Below are 21,671 nucleotides of genomic sequence, written 5' to 3'. Positions count from 1 at the left end.
AGGTATGGGGGATTAGATATAATAGAGTAGGTATGGGGGATTAGATGTAATAGAGTAGGTATGGGGGATTAGATATAATAGAGTAGATGTAATAGAGTAGGTATGGGGGAGTAGATGTAATAGAGTAGGTATGGGGGATTACATGTAATAGAGTAGATATGGGGGATTAGATATAATAGAGTAGATATGGGGGATTAGATGTAATAGAGTAGGTATGGGGGATTAGATGTAATAGAGTAGATATGGGGGATTAGATGTAATAGAGTAGATATGGGGGATTAGATGTAATAGAGTAGGTATGGGGGAGTAGATATAATAGAGTAGGTATGGGGGATTAGATGTAATAGAGTAGGTATAATAGAGTAGGTATGGGGGATTAGATGTAATAGAGTAGGTATGGGGGATTAGATGTAATAGAGTAGATATGGGGGATTAGAGATAATAGAGTAGATATGGGGGATTAGATATAATATAGTAGGTATCGTTGGATTAGACATCATGTTGTATGTATGGGGGATTAGATATAATAGAGTAGGTATGGGGGATTAGATGTAATAGAGTAGGTATGGGGGATTAGATGTAATAGAGTAGGTATGGGGGATTAGCTGTAATAGAGTAGGTATGGGGGATTAGATGTAATAGAGTAGGTATGGGGGATTAGATGTAATAGAGTAGGTATGGGGGATTAGATGTAATAGAGTAGGTATGGGGGATTACATGTAATAGAGTAGATATGGGGGATTAGATATAAAGAGTAGGTATGGGGGATTAGATATAATAGAGTAGGTATGGGAGATTAGATGTAATAGAGTAGGTATGGGGGATTAGATATAATAGAGTAGGTATGGGGGAATAGATATAATAGAGTAGGTATGGGGGAGTAGATGTAATAGAGTAGGTATGGGGGATTACATGTAATAGAGTAGATATGGGGGATTAGATATAATAGAGTAGATATGGGGGATTAGATGTAATAGAGTAGGTATGGGGGATTAGATGTAATAGAGTAGATATGGGGATTAGATGTAATAGAGTAGATATGGGGGATTAGATGTAATAGAGTAGGTATGGGGGAGTAGATATAATAGAGTAGGTATGGGGGATTAGATGTAATAGAGTAGGTATAATAGAGTAGGTATGGGGGATTAGATGTAATAGAGTAGGTATGGGGGATTACATGTAATAGAGTAGATATGGGGGATTAGATATAAAGAGTAGGTATGGGGGATTAGATATAATAGAGTAGGTATGGGGGATTAGATGTAATAGAGTAGGTATGGGGGATTAGATATAATAGAGTAGATGTAATAGAGTAGGTATGGGGGAGTAGATGTAATAGAGTAGGTATGGGGGATTACATGTAATAGAGTAGATATGGGGGATTAGATATAATAGAGTAGATATGGGGGATTAGATGTAATAGTGTAGGTATGGGGGATTAGATGTAATAGAGTAGATATGGGGGATTAGATGTAATAGAGTAGATATGGGGGATTAGATGTAATAGAGTAGGTATGGGGGAGTAGATATAATAGAGTAGGTATGGGGGATTAGATGTAATAGAGTAGGTATAATAGAGTAGGTATGGGGGATTAGATGTAATAGAGTAGGTATGGGGGATTAGATGTAATAGAGTAGATATGGGGGATTAGAGATAATAGAGTAGATATGGGGGATTAGATATAATATAGTAGGTATCGTTGGATTAGACATCATGTTGTATGTATGGGGGATTAGATATAATAGAGTAGGTATGGGGGATTAGATGTAATAGAGTAGGTATGGGGGATTAGATGTAATAGAGTAGGTATGGGGGATTAGCTGTAATAGAGTAGGTATGGGGGATTAGATGTAATAGAGTAGGTATGGGGGATTAGATGTAATAGAGTAGATATGGGGGATTAGATGTAATATAGTAGGTATTGTTGGATTTGACATCATGTAGTATGTATGGGGGATTAGATGTAATAGAGTAGATATGGGGGATTAGATATAATAAAGTAGATATGGGGGATTAGATATAATATAGTAGGTATCGTTGGATTAGACATCATGTTGTATGTATGGGGGATTAGATGTAATAGAATAGATATGGGGGATTAGATATAATAGAGTAGGTATGGGGGATTAGATGTAATAGAGTAGGAATGGGGTTTTAGACATCATGTAGTAGGTATGGGGGATTAGACATAATAGAGTAGGTATGGGGGATTAGATATAATAGAGTAGGTATGGGGGATTAGGCATCATGTTGTATGTATGGGGGATTAGATATAATAGAGTAGGTATGGGGGATTAGATGTAATAGAGTAGGTATGGGGGATTAGACATCATGTTGTATGTATGGGGGATTAGATATAAAGAGTAGGTATGGGGGATTGGATATAATAGAGTAGGTTTTGGGGAGTAGATATAATAGAGTAGGTATGGGGGAGTAGATGTAATAGAGTAGGTATGGGGGATTACATGTAATAGAGTAGATATGGGGGATTAGATGTAATAGAGTAGATATGGGGGATTAGACATCATGTTGTATGTATGGGGGATTAGATATAAAGAGTAGGTATGGGGGATTGGATATAATAGAGTAGGTATGGGGTAGTAGATATAATAGAGTAGGTATGGGGGATTACATGTAATAGAGTAGGTATGGGGGAGTAGATGTAATAGAGTAGGTATGGGGGATTAGATGTAATAGAGTAGGTATGGGGGATTAGCTGTAATAGAGTAGGTATGGGGGATTAGATGTAATAGAGTAGGTATGGGGGATTAGATGTAATAGAGTAGGTATGGGGGATTAGATGTAATAGAGTAGGTATGGGGGATTACATGTAATAGAGTAGATATGGGGGATTAGATATAAAGAGTAGGTATGGGGGATTAGATATAATAGAGTAGGTATGGGAGATTAGATGTAATAGAGTAGGTATGGGGGATTAGATATAATAGAGTAGGTATGGGGGAATAGATATAATAGAGTAGGTATGGGGGAGTAGATGTAATAGAGTAGGTATGGGGGATTACATGTAATAGAGTAGATATGGGGGATTAGATATAATAGAGTAGATATGGGGGATTAGATGTAATGGAGTAGGTATGGGGGATTAGATGTAATAGAGTAGATATGGGGATTAGATGTAATAGAGTAGATATGGGGGATTAGATGTAATAGAGTAGGTATGGGGGAGTAGATATAATAGAGTAGGTATGGGGGATTAGATGTAATAGAGTAGGTATAATAGAGTAGGTATGGGGGATTAGATGTAATAGAGTAGGTATGGGGGATTACATGTAATAGAGTAGATATGGGGGATTAGATATAAAGAGTAGGTATGGGGGATTAGATATAATAGAGTAGGTATGGGGGATTAGATGTAATAGAGTAGGTATGGGGGATTAGATATAATAGAGTAGATGTAATAGAGTAGGTATGGGGGAGTAGATGTAATAGAGTAGGTATGGGGGATTACATGTAATAGAGTAGATATGGGGGATTAGATATAATAGAGTAGATATGGGGGATTAGATGTAATAGAGTAGGTATGGGGGATTAGATGTAATAGAGTAGATATGGGGGATTAGATGTAATAGAGTAGATATGGGGGATTAGATGTAATAGAGTAGGTATGGGGGAGTAGATATAATAGAGTAGGTATGGGGGATTAGATGTAATAGAGTAGGTATAATAGAGTAGGTATGGGGGATTAGATGTAATAGAGTAGGTATGGGGGATTAGATGTAATAGAGTAGATATGGGGGATTAGAGATAATAGAGTAGATATGGGGGATTAGATATAATATAGTAGGTATCGTTGGATTAGACATCATGTTGTATGTATGGGGGATTAGATATAATAGAGTAGGTATGGGGGATTAGATGTAATAGAGTAGGTATGGGGGATTAGATGTAATAGAGTAGGTATGGGGGATTAGCTGTAATAGAGTAGGTATGGGGGATTAGATGTAATAGAGTAGGTATGGGGGATTAGATGTAATAGAGTAGATATGGGGGATTAGATGTAATATAGTAGGTATTGTTGGATTTGACATCATGTAGTATGTATGGGGGATTAGATGTAATAGAGTAGATATGGGGGATTAGATATAATAAAGTAGATATGGGGGATTAGATATAATATAGTAGGTATCGTTGGATTAGACATCATGTTGTATGTATGGGGGATTAGATGTAATAGAATAGATATGGGGGATTAGATATAATAGAGTAGGTATGGGGGATTAGATGTAATAGAGTAGGAATGGGGTTTTAGACATCATGTAGTAGGTATGGGGGATTAGACATAATAGAGTAGGTATGGGGGATTAGATATAATAGAGTAGGTATGGGGGATTAGGCATCATGTTGTATGTATGGGGGATTAGATATAATAGAGTAGGTATGGGGGATTAGATGTAATAGAGTAGGTATGGGGGATTAGACATCATGTTGTATGTATGGGGGATTAGATATAAAGAGTAGGTATGGGGGATTGGATATAATAGAGTAGGTTTTGGGGAGTAGATATAATAGAGTAGGTATGGGGGAGTAGATGTAATAGAGTAGGTATGGGGGATTACATGTAATAGAGTAGATATGGGGGATTAGATGTAATAGAGTAGATATGGGGGATTAGACATCATGTTGTATGTATGGGGGATTAGATATAAAGAGTAGGTATGGGGGATTGGATATAATAGAGTAGGTATGGGGTAGTAGATATAATAGAGTAGGTATGGGGGATTACATGTAATAGAGTAGGTATGGGGGAGTAGATATAATAGAGTAGATATGGGGGATTAGATGTAATAGAGTAGGTATGGGGGAGTAGATATAATAGAGTAGGTATGGGGGATTAGATGTAATAGAGTAGGTATGGGGGATTAGATGTAATAGAGTAGGTATGGGGGATTAGATGTAATAGAGTAGATATGGGGGATTAGATGTAATAGAGTAGGTATGGGGGATTAGATGTAATAGAGTAGGTATGGGGGATTAGATGTAATAGAGTAGATATGGGGGATTAGAGATAATAGAGTAGATATGGGGGATTAGATATAATATAGTAGGTATCGTTGGATTAGACATCATGTTGTATGTATGGGGGATTAGATATAATAGTGTAGGTATGGGGGATTAGATGTAATAGAGTAGGTATGGGGGATTAGATGTAATAGAGTAGGTATGGGGGATTACATGTAATAGAGTAGATATGGGGGATTAGATATAAAGAGTAGGTATGGGGGATTAGATATAATAGAGTAGGTATGGGAGATTAGATGTAATAGAGTAGGTATGGGGGATTAGATATAATAGAGTAGGTATGGGGGAATAGATATAATAGAGTAGGTATGGGGGAGTAGATGTAATAGAGTAGGTATGGGGGATTACATGTAATAGAGTAGATATGGGGGATTAGATATAATAGAGTAGATATGGGGGATTAGATGTAATAGAGTAGGTATGGGGGATTAGATGTAATAGAGTAGATATGGGGATTAGATGTAATAGAGTAGATATGGGGGATTAGATGTAATAGAGTAGGTATGGGGGAGTAGATATAATAGAGTAGGTATGGGGGATTAGATGTAATAGAGTAGGTATAATAGAGTAGGTATGGGGGATTAGATGTAATAGAGTAGGTATGGGGGATTACATGTAATAGAGTAGATATGGGGGATTAGATATAAAGAGTAGGTATGGGGGATTAGATATAATAGAGTAGGTATGGGGGATTAGATGTAATAGAGTAGGTATGGGGGATTAGATATAATAGAGTAGATGTAATAGAGTAGGTATGGGGGAGTAGATGTAATAGAGTAGGTATGGGGGATTACATGTAATAGAGTAGATATGGGGGATTAGATATAATAGAGTAGATATGGGGGATTAGATGTAATAGAGTAGGTATGGGGGATTAGATGTAATAGAGTAGATATGGGGGATTAGATGTAATAGAGTAGATATGGGGGATTAGATGTAATAGAGTAGGTATGGGGGAGTAGATATAATAGAGTAGGTATGGGGGATTAGATGTAATAGAGTAGGTATAATAGAGTAGGTATGGGGGATTAGATGTAATAGAGTAGGTATGGGGGATTAGATGTAATAGAGTAGATATGGGGGATTAGAGATAATAGAGTAGATATGGGGGATTAGATATAATATAGTAGGTATCGTTGGATTAGACATCATGTTGTATGTATGGGGGATTAGATATAATAGAGTAGGTATGGGGGATTAGATGTAATAGAGTAGGTATGGGGGATTAGATGTAATAGAGTAGGTATGGGGGATTAGCTGTAATAGAGTAGGTATGGGGGATTAGATGTAATAGAGTAGGTATGGGGGATTAGATGTAATAGAGTAGATATGGGGGATTAGATGTAATATAGTAGGTATTGTTGGATTTGACATCATGTAGTATGTATGGGGGATTAGATGTAATAGAGTAGATATGGGGGATTAGATATAATAAAGTAGATATGGGGGATTAGATATAATATAGTAGGTATCGTTGGATTAGACATCATGTTGTATGTATGGGGGATTAGATGTAATAGAATAGATATGGGGGATTAGATATAATAGAGTAGGTATGGGGGATTAGATGTAATAGAGTAGGAATGGGGTTTTAGACATCATGTAGTAGGTATGGGGGATTAGACATAATAGAGTAGGTATGGGGGATTAGATATAATAGAGTAGGTATGGGGGATTAGGCATCATGTTGTATGTATGGGGGATTAGATATAATAGAGTAGGTATGGGGGATTAGATGTAATAGAGTAGGTATGGGGGATTAGACATCATGTTGTATGTATGGGGGATTAGATATAAAGAGTAGGTATGGGGGATTGGATATAATAGAGTAGGTTTTGGGGAGTAGATATAATAGAGTATGTATGGGGGAGTAGATGTAATAGAGTAGGTATGGGGGATTACATGTAATAGAGTAGATATGGGGGATTAGATGTAATAGAGTAGATATGGGGGATTAGACATCATGTTGTATGTATGGGGGATTAGATATAAAGAGTAGGTATGGGGGATTGGATATAATAGAGTAGGTATGGGGTAGTAGATATAATAGAGTAGGTATGGGGGATTACATGTAATAGAGTAGGTATGGGGGAGTAGATATAATAGAGTAGATATGGGGGATTAGATGTAATAGAGTAGGTATGGGGGAGTAGATATAATAGAGTAGGTATGGGGGATTAGATGTAATAGAGTAGGTATGGGGGATTAGATGTAATAGAGTAGGTATGGGGGGTTAGATGTAATAGAGTAGATATGGGGGATTAGATGTAATAGAGTAGGTATGGGGGATTAGATGTAATAGAGTAGGTATGGGGGATTAGATGTAATAGAGTAGATATGGGGGATTAGCTGTAATAGAGTAGGTATGGGGGATTAGCTGTAATAGAGTAGGTATGGGGGATTAGATGTAATAGAGTAGGTATGGGGATTAGATGTAATAGAGTAGGTATGGGGGATTAGATGTAATAGAGTAGATATGGGGGATTAGCTGTAATAGAGTAGGTATGGGGGATTAGCTGTAATAGAGTAGGTATGGGGGATTAGATGTAATAGAGTAGGTATGGGGGATTAGATGTAATAGAGTAGGTATGGGGGAGTAGATATAATAGAGTAGGTATGGGGGATTAGCTGTAATAGAGTAGGTATGGGGGATTAGCTGTAATAGAGTAGGTATGGGGGATTAGATGTAATAGAGTAGGTATGGGGGATTAGATGTAATAGAGTAGGTATGGGGGATTAGATGTAATAGAGTAGATATGGGGGATTAGCTGTAATAGAGTAGGTATGGGGGATTAGCTGTAATAGAGTAGGTATGGGGGATTAGATGTAATAGAGTAGATATGGGGGATTAGACATCATAAAGTAAATGAGAGCATTGAAAAGATCAGCCCAGTCACTTGTATTAATAAGGGGACGGGACACTACAGTGTTATGTGGTTACAGAACATTAAACCAGATATGGTTACAGAGTAGAGGTCGACCGATTAATCTGAATGGCCGATTAATTAGGGCCGATTTCAAGTTTTCATAACAATTGGAAATCGGTATTTTTGGGCGCTGATTTCCGATTAAAAAATATATATTTGTATTTTTTATTTTGTTATACCTTTAGGCAAGTCAGTGCCAAGAACACATCCCTATTTTCAATTACGGCCTAGGAACTGCCTTCTTCAGGGGCAGAATGGCAGATTTTCACCTTGTCAGCTCAGGGGATCCAATCTTGCAACCGTACAGTTAACTAGTCCAACGCTCTAACCATTGCACTCCACGAGGAGCCTGCCTGTTACGCGAATGCAGTAGAAGCCAAGGTAAATTGCTAGCTAGCATTAAATGTATTTTATAAAAAAAACTATCAATCATAATCACTAGTTATAACTACTAATCCAGTTTAGCAGGCAATAATAACCAGGTGAAATTGTGTCACTTCTCTTGAGTTCATTGCACGCAGAGTCGGGGTATATGCAACAGTTTGGGCCTCCTGGCTCATTGCAAACTAATTTGCCAGAATTTTACGTAATTATGACATAACATTGAAGGTTGTGCAATGTAACAGGAATATTTAGACTAATGGATGCCACCCGTTAGATAAAATACAGAACGGTTCCGTATTTCACTGAAAGAATAAACGTTTTGTTTTCGAAATGATAGTTTCCGGATTGGACCATATTAATGACCAAAGTCTCGTATTTCTGTGTGTTATGTTATAATTAAGTTTATGATTTGATAGAGCAGTCTGACTGAGTGATGGTTGGCAGCAGCAGGCTCGTAAGCATTAATTCAAACAGCACTGTCGTGCTTTTGCCAGCAGCTCTATGCAAGCACAGCGCTGTTTATGACTTCAAGCCTATCAGCCTAATGGCTGGTGTAACCGATGTAAAATGGCTAGCTAGTTAGCGGGGTGCGCGCTAATACTGTTTCAAACGTCACTCCCTCTGAGCTTTCTATTAGTTGTTCCCCTTGCTTGCATGGGTAACGCTGCCTCGAGGGTGGCTGTTGTCGTTGTGTTCCTGGTTCGAGCCCAGGTAGGGGCGAGGAGAGGGACGGAAGCTATACTGTTACACTAGCAATACTAAAGTGCCTATAAGAACATCCAATAGTCAAAGGTAAATGAAATACAAATGGTAGAGAGAGAAATAGTCCTTTAAATACTATATTAACTTGGAATATTGAAGTTAATGTTGAAGTCTCATGTTAAAAGGAACCATCAGCTTTCATATGTTCTCATGTTCTGAGCAAGGAACTGAAACGTTAGCTTTCTTACATGGCACATATTACTTTCTTCTCCAACACTTTGTTTTTGCATTATCTAAACCAAATTGAACATGTTTCATTATTTATTTGAGGCTAAATTGATTTTATTGATGTATTATATTAAGTTAAAATAAAAGTGTTCATTCAGTATTGTTGTAATTGTCATTATTACAAATAAATCAATAAAAACCGTCCGATTAATCGGTATCGGCTTTTTTGGTCCTCCAATAATCGGTATCGGCGTTGAAAAATCATAATCGGTCGACCTCTAATATAGAACATTAAACCCTGATAAGGTTACGGAGCATTAAACCCTGATAAGATTACGGAGCATTAAACCCTGATAAGGTTACGGAGCATTAAACCCTGATATGGTTACGGAGCATTAAACCCTGATAAGGTTACGGAGCATTAAACCCTGATAAGGTTACGGAGCATTAAACCCTGATAAGGTTACGGAGCATTAAACCCTGATAAGGTTACGGAGCATTAAACCCTGATAAGGTTACGGAGCATTAAACCCTGATAAGGTTACGGAGCATTAAACCCTGATAAGGTTACGGAGCATTAAACCCTGATAAGGTTACGGAGCATTAAACCCTGATAAGGTTACGGAGCATTAAACCCTGATAAGGTTACGGAGCATTAAACCCTGATAAGGTTACGGAGCATTAAACCCTGATAAGGTTACGGAGCATTAAACCCTGATAAGGTTACGGAGCATTAAACCCTGATAAGGTTACGGAGCATTAAACCCTGATAAGGTTACGGAGCATTAAACCAGATAAGGTTACGGAGCATTAAACCCTGATAAGGCTACGGAGCATTAAACCCTGATAAGGTTACGGAGCATTAAACCCTGATAAGGTTACGGAGCATTAAACCCTGATAAGGTTACGGAGCATTAAACCCTGATAAGGTTACGGAGCATTAAACCCTGATAAGGTTACGGAGCATTAAACCCTGATAAGGTTACGGAGCATTAAACCCTGATATGGTTACGGAGCATTAAACCCTTGATAAGGTTACGGAGCATTAAACCGATATGGTTACGGAGCATTAAACCCTGATAAGGTTACGGAGCATTAAACCCTGATAAGGTTACGGAGCATTAAACCCTGATAAGGTTACGGAGCATTAAACCCTGATAAGGTTACGGAGCATTAAACCCCGATAAGGTTACGGAGCATTAAACCCTGATAAGGTTACGGAGCATTAAACCCTGATAAGGTTACGGAGCATTAAACCCTGATAAGGTTACGGAGCATTAAACCGATATGGTTACGGAGCATTAAACCCTGATAAGGTTACGGAGCATTAAACCCTGATAAGGTTACGGAGCATTAAACCGATATGGTTACGGAGCATTAAACCCTGATAAGGTTACGGAGCATTAAACCGATATGGTTACGGAGCATTAAACCCTGATAAGGTTACGGAGCATTAAACCAGATAAGGTTACGGAGCATTAAACCCTGATAAGGTTACGGAGCATTAAACCGATATGGTTACGGAGCATTAAACCCTGATAAGGTTACGGAGCATTAAACCCTGATAAGGTTACGGAGCATTAAACCGATATGGTTACGGAGCATTAAACCCTGATAAGGTTACGGAGCATTAAACCCTGATAAGGTTACGGAGCATTAAACCCTGATAAGGTTACGGAGCATTAAACCCTGATAAGGTTACGGAGCATTAAACCCTGATAAGGTTACGGAGCATTAAACCCTGATAAGGTTACGGAGCATTAAACCCTGATAAGGTTACGGAGCATTAAACCCTGATAAGGTTACGGAGCATTAAACCCTGATAAGGTTACGGAGCATTAAACCCTGATAAGGTTACGGAGCATTAAACCCTGATAAGGTTACGGAGCATTAAACCCTGATAAGGTTACGGAGCATTAAACCCTGATAAGGTTACGGAGCATTAAACCCTGATAAGGTTACGGAGCATTAAACCCTGATAAGGTTACGGAGCATTAAACCCTGATAAGGTTACGGAGCATTAAACCGATATGGTTACGGAACAAAAAATAGAAGAGAAAATGTAAAAAATACACTAAATGTTTTGGAGAAGCGAAGCGTTGCGTTGTTCTTCTTCCTGTAATGACTTTATTAACAGCGTTCTGTCCATATTCATCTTGTAAATATGTTCCTTTTTGTGATCAATGTTTTATTGACATTTTGCAGACACAACAACACTACTTATAACCCCCCCCCCCCCCAAAAGAAACATCCCACCCAGCCTCCACTACCCTCCCTTCCACCCTAGTGGTCCCAGCCCCCACTACCCTCCCTTCCACCCTAGTGGTCCCAGTCCCCACCCAGCCCCCACTACCCTCCCTTCCACCCTAGTGGTCCCAGCCCCCACTACCCTCCCTTCCACCCTAGTGGTCCCAGCCCCCACTACCCTCCCTTCCACCCTAGTGGTCCCAGCCCCCACTACCCTCCCTTCCACCCTAGTGGTCCCAGCCCCCACTACCCTCCCTTCCACCCTAGTGGTCCCAGTCCCCACCCAGCCCCCACTACCCTCCCTTCCACCCTAGTGGTCCCAGTCCCCACCCAGCCGCACTACCCTCCCTTCCACCCTAGTGGTCCCAGTCCCCACCCAGCCTCCACTACCCTCCCTTCCACCCTAGTGGTCCCAGCCCCCACTACCCTCCCTTCCACCCTAGTGGTCCCAGTCCCCACCCAGCCGCACTACCCTCCCTTCCACCCTAGTGGTCCCAGTCCCCACCCAGCCTCCACTACCCTCCCTTCCACCCTAGTGGTCCCAGCCCCCACCCAGCCTCCACTACCCTCCCTTCCACCCTAGTGGTCCCAGTCCACACCCAGCCTCCACTACCCTCCCTTCCACCCTAGTGGTCCCAGTCCCCACCCAGCCTCCACTACCCTCCCTTCCACCCTAGTGGTCCCAGTCCCCACCCAGCCTCCACTACCCTCCCTTCCACCCTAGTGGTCCCAGCCCCCACTACCCTCCCTTCCACCCTAGTGGTCCCAGTCCACACCCAGCCTCCACTACCCTCCCTTCCACCCTAGTGGTCCCAGTCCACACCCAGCCTCCACTACCCTCCCTTCCACCCTAGTGGTCCCAGCCCCCACTACCCTCCCTTCCACCCTAGTGGTCCCAGTCCCCACCCAGCCTCCACTACCCTCCCTTCCACCCTAGTGGTCCCAGTCCCCACCCAGCCTCCACTACCCTCCCTTCCACCCTAGTGGTCCCAGTCCACACCCAGCCCCTACTACCCTCCCTTCCACCCTAGTGGTCCCAGTCCCCACCCAGCCGCACTACCCTCCCTTCCACCCTAGTGGTCCCAGTCCCCACCCAGCCTCCACTACCCTCCCTTCCACCCTAGTGGTCCCAGCCCCCACCCAGCCTCCACTACCCTCCCTTCCACCCTAGTGGTCCCAGTCCACACCCAGCCCCTACTACCCTCCCTTCCACCCTAGTGGTCCCAGTCCCCACCCAGCCGCACTACCCTCCCTTCCACCCTAGTGGTCCCAGTCCCCACCCAGCCTCCACTACCCTCCCTTCCACCCTAGTGGTCCCAGCCCCCACCCAGCCTCCACTACCCTCCCTTCCACCCTAGTGGTCCCAGTCCACACCCAGCCCCTACTACCCTCCCTTCCACCCTAGTGGTCCCATCACCCACTCCCCTCCCTTCCACCCTAGTGGTCCCAGTCCCCACCCAGCCCCTACTACCCTCCCTTCCACCCTAGTGGTCCCAGTCCCCACCCAGCCTCCACTACCCTCCCTTCTACCCTAGTGGTCCCAGTAACACATGACTCTGTATTATCATGTGATTATAATGCAGTATAAGACTTATCATAAGCATGAATGAGCCCCTTATAATGTTTAATAATGATCTCCTAATGATCCTTGACTAAATAACAGCCAGCAAGAGTACATTTCTTTTACATAAAATACATGACATATTATAAGTCATACATGCTTATAACAAGTAGTGACGCTTTCTACCTGCAGGCCATTGGTTGTCCTGTTTATGCCAGAGGCAACTTGCTTGGTTGCCGTGGTGTTGCTTCTATGGAAACAGAGGGAATCTATCACCATGTGCCCACACACTCCCCAGAGGCACAGAACACTGAGCTGCAGCAAACTATACATCTCTCTGCTCTCTCTCTCTCTCTCTCTCTCTCTCTCTCTCTCTCTCTCTCCGTCTCTTACACAAATTCTCTCTTACTGTCTCGCTCTCATTCTCTCTGTCTTTGTCTCGCTCTTTCTCAATCTCTCAATTTAAATCAATTTCAATTTAAGGGCTGTATTGGCATGGGAAACATCTCTCTCTCTCTCTCTGTCTCTCTCTCTGTCTCTGTCTCTGTCTCTGTCTCTCTCTGTCTCTCTCTGTCTCTCTCTCTCTCTCTCTCTCATTCTGTCTCTGTCTCTGTCTCTCTCTCTCTCTCTGTCTCTCTCTCTGTCTCTGTCTCTGTCTCTGTCTCTCTCTGTCTCTCTCTCTCTCTCTCTCTCTCTCTGTCTCTCTCTCTCTCTCATTCTGTCTCTGTCTCTGTCTCTGTCTCTGTCTCTCTCTCTCTCTCTCTCTCTCTCTCTCTCTCTCTCTCTCTCTCTCTCTCTCTCTGTCTCTCCACTGTTCTCCCAGAACTCACAACATCTTCATATACAGTTGAAGTCGGAAATTAAAAAAAACCTTAGCCAGATACATTTAACCTCAGTTTTTCACAATTCCTGACATTTAATCCTAGTAAAAAAAATCCCTGTTTTAGGTCAGTTAGGATCACCACTTTATTTTAAGAATGTGAAATGTCAGAATAATAGTAGAGACAATGATTTATTTCAGCTTTTATTTCTTTCATCACATTCCCAGTGGGTCAGAAGTTTACATTCACTTAATTAGTATTTGGTAGTATTGTGTTTATATTGTTTAAATTGGGTCAAACGTTTCGGGTAGCCTTCCACAAGCTTCCCACAATAAGTTGGGTGAATTTTGGCCCATTCCTCCTGACAGAGCTGGTGTAACTGAGTCAGGTTTGTAGGCCTCCTTGCTCGCACACACTTTTTCAGTTTTGCCCACAAATTTTATACAGGATGGAGATCAGGGCTTTGTGATGACCACTCCAATATAGTATACTATACAGAATATGCTATACACTATACATTGTAGACAATCCACTCTTCCAAAAAGGTTCTGGGCTGTCCCCATGGGAGAACCCTTTAAGGTTTTAGATAGCACCTTTGTTTCCCTAAGGTGTATGGTGAGTGAATTTGCTAAAGCAGTATTTTATGTATAGGAGTTTTGGTGATATCCATGAGATGATATGTAGGATGACAATGTCACTGGTTAAAATGAGTCGGCTATGAATCTCTCTCACCAGCAAAAAAAAAAGGGAAAAAAAGAGATGCATTTGTTATGTAAATGATAGATCCTTTATGTACTAGGCTACCAGAGATGGTGTATAATGTTATAGATCCTTTATGTACTAGGCTACCAGAGATGGTGTATAATGTTATAGAACCTTTATGTACTAGGCTACCGGAGATGGTGTATAATGTTATAGATCCTTTATGTACTAGGCTACCAGAGATGGTGTATAATGTTATAGATCCTTTATGTACTAGGCTACCAGAGAGGGTGTATAATGTTATAGATCCTTTATGTACTAGGCTACCGGAGATGGTGTATAATGGTATAGATCCTTTATGTACTAGGCTACCGGAGATGGTGTATAATGTTATAGATCCTTTATGTACTAGGCTACCAGAGATGGTGTATAATGTTATAGATCCTTTATGTACTAGGCTACCGGAGATGGTGTATAATGGTATAGATCCTTTATGTACTAGGCTACCAGAGATGGTGTATAATGTTATAGATCCTTTATGTACTAGGCTACCAGAGATGGTGTATAATGTTATAGATCCTTTATGTACGAAGCTACCAGAGATGGTGTATAATGTTATAGATCCTTTATGTACGAGGCTACCAGAGATGGTGTATAATGTTATAGATCCTTTATGTACGAGGCTACCAGAGATGGTGTATAATGTTATAGATCCTTTATGTACTAGGCTACCGGAGATGGTGTATAATGTTATAGATCCTTTATGTACGAGGCTACCAGAGATGGTGTATAATGTTATAGATCCTTTATGTACTAGGCTACCAGAGATGGTGTATAATGTTATAGATCCTTTATGTACTAGGCTACCAGAGATGGTGTATAATGTTATAGATCCTTTATGTACGAGGCTACCAGAGATGGTGTATAATGTTAAAGATCCTTTATGTACGAGGCTACCAGAGATGGTGTATAATGTTATAGATCCTTTATGTACTAGGCTACCAGAGATGGTGTATAATGTTATAGATCCTTTATGTACGAGGCTACCAGAGATGGTGTATAATGTTATAGATCCTTTATGTACTAGGCTACCAGAGATGGTGTATAATGTTATAGATCCTTTATGTACTAGGCTACCAGAGATGGTGTATAATGTTATAGATCCTTTATGTACTAGGCTACCAGAGATGGTGTATAATGTTATAGATCCTTTATGTACGAGGCTACCAGAGATGGTGTATAATGTTATAGATCCTTTATGTACTAGGCTACCGGAGATGGTGTATGATGTTATAGATCCTTTATGTACTAGGCTACCAGAGATGGTGTATAATGTTATAGATCCTTTATGTACTAGGCTACCAGAGATGGTGTATAATGTTATAGATCCTTTATGTACTAGGCTACCAGAGATGGTGTATAATGTTATAGATCCTTTATGTACTAGGCTACCAGAGATGGTGTATAATGTTATAGATCCTTTATGTACTAGGCTACCAGAGATGGTGTATAATGTTATAGATCCTTTATGTACTAGGCTACCAGAGATGGTGTATAATGTTATAGATCCTTTATGTACTAGGCTACCAGAGATGGTGTATAATGTTATAGATCCTTTATGTACTAGGCTACCAGAGATGGTGTATAATGTTATAGATCCTTTATGTACTAGGCTACCAGAGATGGTGTATAATGTTATAGATCCTTTATGTACTAGGCTACCAGAGATGGTGTATAATGTTAAAGATCCTTTATGTACGAAGCTACCAGAGATGGTGTATAATGTTATAGATCCTTTATGTACGAAGCTACCAGAGATGGTGTATAATGTTATAGATCCTTTATGTACGAGGCTACCAGAGATGGTGTATAATGTTAAAGATCCTTTATGTACTAGGCTACCAGAGATGGTGTATAATGTTATAGATCCTTTATGTACTAGGCTACCAGAGATGGTGTATAATGTTATAGATCCTTTATGTACTAGGCTACCAGAGATGGTGTATAATGTTAAAGATCCTTTATGTACTAGGCTACCAGAGATGGTGTATAATGGTATAGATCCTTTATGTACTAGGCTACCAGAGATGGTGTATAATGTTATAGATCCTTTATGTACTAGGCTACCAGAGATGGTGTATAATGTTACAGATCCGTTATGTACTAGGCTACCAGAGATGGTGTATAATGTTATAGATCCTTTATGTACTAGGCTACCAGAGATGGTGTATAATGTTATAGATCCTTTATGTACTAGGCTACCGGAGATGGTGTATAATGTTATAGATCCTTTATGTACTAGGCTACCAGAGATGGTGTATAATGTTATAGATCCTTTATGTACTAGGCTACCAGAGATGGTGTATAATGTTATAGATCCTTTATGTACTAGGCTACCAGAGATGGTGTATAATGTTATAGATCCTTTATGTACTAGGCTACCGGAGATGGTGTATAATGGAATAGATCCTTTATGTACTAGGCTACCAGAGATGGTGTATAATGTTACAGATCCTTTATGTACTAGGCTACCGGAGATGGTGTATAATGTTATAGATCCTTTATGTACGAGGCTACCAGAGATGGTGTATAATGTTAAAGATCCTTTATGTACTAGGCTACCAGAGATGGTGTATAATGGTATAGATCCTTTATGTACTAGGCTACCAGAGATGGTGTATAATGTTATAGATCCTTTATGTACTAGGCTACCAGAGATGGTGTATAATGTTACAGATCCGTTATGTACTAGGCTACCAGAGATGGTGTATAATGTTATAGATCCTTTATGTACTAGGCTACCAGAGATGGTGTATAATGTTATAGATCCTTTATGTACTAGGCTACCGGAGATGGTGTATAATGTTATAGATCCTTTATGTACTAGGCTACCAGAGATGGTGTATAATGTTATAGATCCTTTATGTACTAGGCTACCGGAGATGGTGTATAATGTTATAGATCCTTTATGTACTAGGCTACCAGAGATGGTGTATAATGGGGATGTGAGCAGCATTACGATCCAGACACAAGCTCAGAAACGTCATTAGAGGACAAATACTGCGTTCCAAAATGACACCTAGTGTATTACATAAAGGGAATCGAGTGTCATTTGTGGATGTAGAAACTGTTTCAGACCAGAGACTGTCTTTCACCAGTTCAAATATTTAGTCACTATGACACTACCGAATTTCTTTCATGAGAAAAGTACTAAGTACAGAGTACTAAAACACAAAGGCCAGAAAAGAGGCATTTGCTATGAAAATCATTGAGCTTTTGTGTATAAGGCCATCAGAGATGGTCACTGATGTTGTATACACATTGTAAGCGCCTAATTACTATTAGATAATATAGTATTACTCTGTTGCTGTATTGCAAATGTGAGCAGCATCGTAGGTGAGCAGACAGGTCATTCAAGGACAACGGCTACATTCCAGATGACACCCTGTCCCCTAGGGACCTCACGATAAGATATTATCTCCGTACTTAGGTGTCGAAACATATTCCAATTCTATAGGTATCACGATGCGATCCTCCAAACGTAAGTAAGTAGCGTTGCACGAGCAACTAGAACGCAGGGCCTACCCTTATCTATCTCCTTAATGTTGAGTGCCAATTAGAGATGCATTGGGTCCCATTTTACAGTCTTTCACACAGAGAGAGAGAGAGAGAGAGAGAGAGAGAGAGAGAGAGAGAGAGAGAGAGAGAGAGAGAGAGAGAGAGAGAGAGAGAGAGAGAGAGAGAGAGAGAGAGAGAGAGAGAGAGAGAGAGAGAGAGAGAGAGAGAGAGAGAGAGAGAGAGAGAGAGAGAGAGAGAGAGAGAGAGAGAGAGAGAGAGAGAGAGAGAGAGAGAGAGAGAGAGAGAGAGAGAAGTAGTGCACTATTTAGGGAGCAATTTGGGACGCACTTAGTCTAGCAGAGGCATCCTCAGAGTCAGGGGATGAGGATATTGATTTCCGGACATATTGGATTACAATTTACCAGAAATAGCAGGAATGGAAGCTAGAGATTGTCCTAAGGTCACTGCCAAGTGATATACATCCAGTGAATGTTTGCAGTTACACAATATGCCTGGGAAGTCTCTGGTTCTTCACTATCACTACAATGTTTACAGTTACACAATATGCCTGGGAAGTCTCTGGTTCTTCACTATCACTACAATGTTTACAGTTACACAATATGCCTGGGAAGTCTCTGGTTCATCACTATCACTACAATGTTTACAGTTACACAATATGCCTGGGAAGTCTCTGGTTCATCACTATCACTACAATGTTTACAGTTACACAATATGCCTGGGAAGTCTCTGGTTCATCACTATCACTACAATGTTTACAGTTACACAATATGCCTGGGAAGTCTCTGGTTCTTCACTAATACTACAGTGTTTACATTTTAGCAGACGACTTACAGGACAAATTAGGGTTAAGTGCCATGCTCAATGGCACCTGGGCACATTTGTCACCTAGTCGGCTCGGGGGAATCGAATCAGCGACCTTTCGTGTTTAGTCGGCTCAACGCTCTTAACTGACAGGCTACCTGCCGCCAATGCTACTGCTCTGTAGGATTTATAAAGCGCTTTACTAATAGAAAACACCATAATAAGAACCTATTCACAATATAATATGCCTGGGAAGCCTCTGGGTGCTTGAAGAATGTTGTGTATGCTGTGAAATAGTGTGTATGCTGTGAAATTAATTGCCTTAAAGTTCTCTAATCTAAAATTAATAGACTATAGAGGATTCAGATTTGCACAGCAGTCTAACCCAAAGACGATATTTCCACCTTCAGAACATTTACAGTCGTGGCCAAAAGTTTTGAGAATGACTCAAATATTAATTTTCACAAAGTCTGCTGCCTCAGTTTGCATGATGGCAATTTGCATATACTCCAGAATGTTATGAAGAGTGATCAGATGAATTGCAATTAATTGCAAAGTCCCTCTTTGCCATGCATTTTAGCCCTGCCACAAAAGGACCAACTGAAATCATGTCAGTGATTCTCTCGTTAACACAGGTGTGAGTGAGTGTTGACGAGGACAAGGCTGGAGATCCCTCTGTCAGGCTGATTGAGTTCGAATAACAGACTGGAAGCTTCAAAAGGAGGGTGGTGCTTGGAATCATTGTTCTTCCTCTGTCATCCATGGTTACCTGCAAGGAAACACGTGCCATCATCATTGCTTTGCACAAAAAGGGCTTCACAGTAAAGGAGATTGCTGCCAGTAAGATTGCACCTAAATCAACCATTTATCGGATCATCAAGAACTTCAAGGAGAGCGGTTCAATTGTTGTGAAGAAGGATTCAGGGCGCCCAAGAAAGTCCAGCAAGCGCCAGGACTGTCTCCTAAAGTTGATTCAGCTGCGGGATCGGGACACCACCAGTACAGAGCTTGCTCAGGAATGGCAGCAGGCAGGTGTGAGTGCATCTGCACACACAGTGAGGCGAAGACTTTTGGAGGATGACCTGGTGTCAAGAAGGGCAGCAAAGAAGCCACTTCTGTCCAGGAAAAACATCAGGGACAGACTGATATTCTGCAAAAAGGTACAGGGATTGGACTGCTGAGGTCTTGAACCAGAAGGGTCAACACTGCAAATATTGACCTCTTTGCATCAACTTCATGTAATTGTCAATAAAAAGCCTTTGACACGTATGAAATGCTTGTAATTATATACTTCAGTATTCCATAGTAACATCTGACAAAAAATATCTAAAGACACCGAAGCAGCAGACTTTGTGGAAATTAATATTTCAAATCTAATCAAATGTATTTATAAAGCCCTTCGTACATCAGCTGATATCTCAAAGTGCTGTACAGAAACCCAGCCTAAAACCCCCCAACAGCGAAGCTATGCAGGTGTAGAAGCACGTGTCCTTCTCAAAACGTTTGGCCTCGACCTATACTAACGGACCATGTAACAGATACAGTTATTCAGTTCTTTTCTCCATCTAATCTCTCATATTTATTGAACTCTGTTGACCATTGTTTTCCACCATCATATTATTTGCTCTGTCAACTTCTGTTCTTTAATATGATTCGTCTAATGTTTTCTTTTTCTTTTTCCAAAACGGATTCCTTTTAATTCATCCTTTCATTCTCTTGCCTGTTCATCCATTCTACACCCTCACCCTGTTTTCCCTTCTCCACCTGCCAACGTGGACACGCTACACCGCTCCATACCGGAAACACTCCTCTCCTCCTCATCCTGTGGATGACTCCACTGCTAATCCTACTCCACTACTCCACCTCTACAGCTGGCTTTGTGAAGTCTCCCCTGTCTGAGACCAAACTAACAGGGGACACCTTTGAGTTGTACTGTGACGTGGTCGGTAACCCGACCCCAGAGGTTCAGTGGTGGTACTCCGAGATCAACCGGGCCGACTCTTTCCGCCAGCTCTGGGACGGCGCCCGTAAACACCGCGTCTCCATCAACACGGCGTACGGCACCAACGGCGTGAGCGTTTTGGGCGTGACTCGTCTCGGCCTGGAGGATGCTGGGACGTACGAGTGCCGGGCCAGTAATGATCCAAGGAGGAATGATCTGCACCAAAACCCTGCCACCACCTGGATCAGAGCACAGGCCACCGTTACTGTGTTGCAGAGTGAGTGGTCAGAGTAGTAGATTAACCCCTGACCCCCTTAGGACGATGGGCAGCGGCTTTACTAGCTCTCTGTGTGTACACCAGACCACTAGACTACATTCCCTGTCCAAAATCCCCAGCATCGGCAGCTCATTCATAGAGGCCATCACATACACACTGAAAATTAAGAACCCTCTACCTCAGTACCTAGACAGCTCAACTACCTCTACCTCAGTCCCTAGACAGCTCAACTACCTCTACCTCAGTCCCTAGACAGCTCAACTACCTCTACCTCAGTCCCTAGGCAGCTAAACTACCTCTACCTCAGTCCCTAGACAGCTCAACTACCTCTGTCCCTAGACAGCTCAACTACCTCTGTCCCTAGACAGCTCAACTACCTCTGTCCCTAGACAGCTCAACTACCTCTGTCCCTAGACAGCTCAACTACCTCTACCTCAGTCCCTAGACAGCTCAACTACC

General features: G+C 41.3%; 1 protein-coding gene across 2 annotated transcripts in view; it reads left to right on the top strand.

Moving 5' to 3' along the window:
* Positions 1-20,806: 20,806 nt before the first annotated feature.
* Positions 20,807-21,671, top strand: part of LOC110500839 (neuroplastin) — a 30,347-nt gene continuing 29,482 nt past the window's right edge. For both annotated transcript variants that reach the window (XM_036960450.1, XM_036960449.1), the window contains exon 1: positions 20,807-21,212. In XM_036960450.1, coding sequence (XP_036816345.1) covers positions 20,822-21,212 — 391 coding nt within the window. In that variant the 5' untranslated portion in view covers positions 20,807-20,821. The remainder of the gene's footprint in view (positions 21,213-21,671) is intronic.

This window comes from Oncorhynchus mykiss, chromosome 2, assembly GCF_013265735.2.
Source record: "Oncorhynchus mykiss isolate Arlee chromosome 2, USDA_OmykA_1.1, whole genome shotgun sequence".
NCBI lineage: Eukaryota > Metazoa > Chordata > Actinopteri > Salmoniformes > Salmonidae > Oncorhynchus > Oncorhynchus mykiss.
The sequence above is the reverse complement of the archived record's forward strand: the minus strand, read 5'-3'. Positions and strand labels throughout refer to the sequence as shown.